The sequence below is a fragment of the Camarhynchus parvulus genome, unplaced genomic scaffold (genome assembly GCF_901933205.1).
Source record: "Camarhynchus parvulus unplaced genomic scaffold, STF_HiC, whole genome shotgun sequence".
NCBI lineage: Eukaryota > Metazoa > Chordata > Aves > Passeriformes > Thraupidae > Camarhynchus > Camarhynchus parvulus.
In genome coordinates this window covers 4,870-8,192 of record NW_022147706.1, presented here as the reverse complement: position 1 = coordinate 8,192, position 3,323 = coordinate 4,870, and the positions used below count along the sequence as shown (strand labels likewise).

Below are 3,323 nucleotides of genomic sequence, written 5' to 3'. Positions count from 1 at the left end.
TGTGTTCCCAACATGGATCACAGGGAATGTGAGTGACCAGGGCTGTGCCCAAAGTGCCTCCTCCAGTGGGGGATGGAGCTGGAGCAGCGCACGAAGCTCTTCCCGCACTCGGGGCACTCGCAGGGCTTCCCTTAGTGGTGCCTCTGTTGGTGTTTGGTCAAGTGAGAGCTGCTGGAGAAGCTCTTCCCACACTGGGGACACTCGTAGGGCCTCTCCCCGGTGTGGATGCCACACTGGGATGGAGTTGTGCTTGAATCCCTTCCCACAGTCAGGGCATTGGAAGGGCCTCTCCTCTGTGTGAATCCGATAGTGCCGGAGGAGACAGGTGCTGGTCAGAAACCTCTTCCTGCATTTATCACACTCGTAGGGCCTCTCCCCGGTGTGGATGCGGCGGTGCTTGACGAGGATGGAGTTGTGCTGGAATCCCTTCCCACAGTCAGGGCATTGGAAGGGCCTCTCCTCTGTGTGACTCCGATAGTGCTGGAGGAGATTGCCGCTGGTGTGAAACCTCTTCCTGCATTTATCACACTCATAGCGCCTCTCCCCTGTGTGGATGCGCCGGTGGGTGACGAGGGTGGAGTTCTGCTTGAATCCCTTCCCACACTCAGGGCATTGGAAGGGCCTCTCCTCTGTGTGACTCGGAAAGTGCTTGAGGAGACCAGAGCTGGTCTGAAACCTCTTCCCACACTTGGAACACTCGTAGGGCTTCTCTCCAGTGTGGCTCCTCTGGTGCCTGATCAGGTTGGAGCTCTGGCTGAAACTCTTCCCACACTCCCCACACTCATAGGGCCTCTCCCCAGTGTGGGTCCTCTGGTGCCTGATCAGGCTGGACCTCATGCTGAAGCTCTTCCCACACTCCCCACACTCATAGGGCTTCTCTCCAGTGTGGATCCTCTGGTGCACAATCAGGTTGGAGTTCCTCCTGAAGCTCTTCCCACACTCCCCACACGTGTGGGGCTTCTCCCCATCATGGAGCTGCTCATGGAGCACCAGCTCCGAGCTCTGGCTCCATCTCCGGCCGCCTTCCCGGCCCAGGCTGGCTCTTTCCCCCTCACATCCCCGCCAGCTGCGTTTGCAGCCCCTCCTCGTGCGGCATCTCCGGGCCTTTTCCTCCCCGTTGGCTTCCTGCGCCGTGGAGCCGCTCAAAACGGCCTCTTCCACCAGGTTCTGCCGCGGGCATTTGTCCTCCCTGCTCTCCATGCTCAGCTCCTGCTCTGGGGAGGAAGGACAAGGACACGATGGCATTTGCCTCCGTGCCACAGGCAAGGGCAAGGAGATCCCCCCAGGGCTGTGCTGCAGCCGGGGCCGTGCTGGGCTGGGAGATGGAGCAGCACAGAGGGGAAAGGGGCACTGACTTCCTCCTCACCTGCCTCAGTGTCCCGGGGCATCTTCCTCTTCCTCGCAGCCTCCCAGGGGTTGGCAATGGGAAATCCTGGTTGGGGAATACAAGGGATGAGCACATTCAGTTTGAAGGTTCTTCTGCCCAAGTCCATGTCTACAAGTCACCGGCCATCTGGGCGTCACAAAATCCTCCCAAACACCAAGATTCAGCCCTGAAAAAGCCTCCCAGGAGTTCCCTGTCCCTGGTCTCTCCCCTCTGGTGTTCGGGGTTCCCCCCTGTCCCAGCTGCTGGGGTCACGCTTGGATTGGGGGTCCCCCTTCTCCTGGGTGCCCGCCCTGCCCAGGCTGCTGGCAGTCCCAGCAATGCCAAAAGCTCCCCCCTCTTGGCTCTCCCCATTTCGGGATGCCGGGGTGTCACGATCCACTGGTACAAGCCTGGGTTGTGATGGTTCCTTTTACCCATCTCAGAGTGCAAAAGACACAGAGCAGGGGAACTTTCAGTATTAAACAAATGCACCTTTTATTGAGTGCGCACAGCAAATGTGATAAAAGGCTTAGAAAGGAGATAAAGGAGATAAAGAAAGAGTGGAGGGAATAGCTACCAAAGGAGAGATGAAGTTTCATGGTCTGGCCAATAGATTCGTCTGGTCACGCTGGGGAGAATCTCAAGGTCTTTGGTTAACTCAGGGGCCTCTTATAGTTGAGGGAACAGGTACAGGACAGTGGAGAATAAGTTGGGAACAAGTCCAGACAGTCCAGTTCCAAACAGGACAAACCAGTCCCAGCAGTGAGCAGGGCCCATTGTTTCAGGACTGGTTGCCATGGGAAACCAGTCTTGGTCCAGCGAACACACCTGCAGGCAGCACTGGGCAGACAGCCCGCTCCAGTCAGCCCAGCGCCCTGGGATAGAATTTTAAGGGTCTCAGTCTCAGTCCTTGGGAGGGGGGTTCAATCTCCATCCTTGACAGTGGTCGTGAGGCAGATGAGGGATGTTCCACAGGGGATCACCAAAGTCAAAGCCAGTGGCATCTGGCCCAGAGGTGGGAGATTCATGGTTTGTTGTGGTGAGCAGGGATTGTGAAGCAGCTGTAAGCGCACAGAGCAAGCCGCTCATTGCCAGGCCCTGCCCCAAGCAGTGCAGCGTGGGCACAGCAAGCAGAGCTGCAAACAATCACTTGGCAGGCATCCACCTCAGCCAGGCCAGAACTGCAGTCAGGGACTTCAGGGTCTGAGTCTCTGCCCTTGCGAGGGCCGTGAGGCAAATGATGAAACTTCAGATCGTCCCTTACCCGGGGGTGTTCGGGCTCCCGGGCTCCCTTCTCCCCTCATTCTCTGCTCTGGGCTGCAGCGGCTCCAAGGAGTCCCCCCTGCCCCTCTCCAGCCTCTTGAGGCTCCCGCCAATGGCGGCGCTCCCCCCTCTCTGGGCTCCCCACTTTGGGCTCCTGGGGGACACAGGGCTCTGCTCCTCCAGGCTGCCTCTGCCGGCAGCCGCCACCGCCACGCCCCGATGTCCCCCCGAGGGGCCTTTTCCGCTCAGCCTTGCACTTCTTCATTCTCCAAACATCCCCCCAAAAAACCCTAACCCAGGGACCCCCCGGGATATCTGAGCTGACCTCCCCCCCTCGCTCACCTGTGCGGTTTGGGGGTGATGATCCCACAGGTGGGGGCTGCGAATTCAGGCAGGGCTGACCAGTGGTTCCTTCTGTTCAGCCATGACCCGCCTTTGTCCCTCCTCTTCCATCCCTCCTCCGCCTCCTCCTCCTCCTCCCCCCTGAGCCTGCCTCCTCCTCCCCCTCCATCCCTGCCCTTCCCTCCCTCCTCCTCCCCCAGCAGCAGCCACCCTCGGTGCCCCGTTCCTCCAGCCCTGCAGCAGCCCCCGGCAGGAGGCGGCTCTCTTAGCCAGGACAGCTTCGGGATGGGCAGCCTTCCATTCTCGGCTGCTCCCCCACGCTGCCCCGAGGGAAGCCGGCCCGGGCCAAAGG

The 3,323-nt window shown here is 59.9% G+C and overlaps 1 protein-coding gene across 1 annotated transcript; it reads right to left on the bottom strand.

Annotated features, from left to right (window-relative positions):
* Nucleotides 1-234: 234 nt before the first annotated feature.
* Nucleotides 235-2,278, bottom strand: LOC115915855 (zinc finger protein 239-like; the record flags this gene model as incomplete). Its single annotated transcript, XM_030969569.1, has 3 exons — nucleotides 2,195-2,278; nucleotides 1,367-1,432; nucleotides 235-1,214 (listed from the first exon to the last, which is right to left on the bottom strand). Coding segments are annotated over exons 2-3 (1,002 nt in total), but the record flags the coding sequence as incomplete, so codon positions are not given.
* Nucleotides 2,279-3,323: the final 1,045 nt, after the last annotated feature.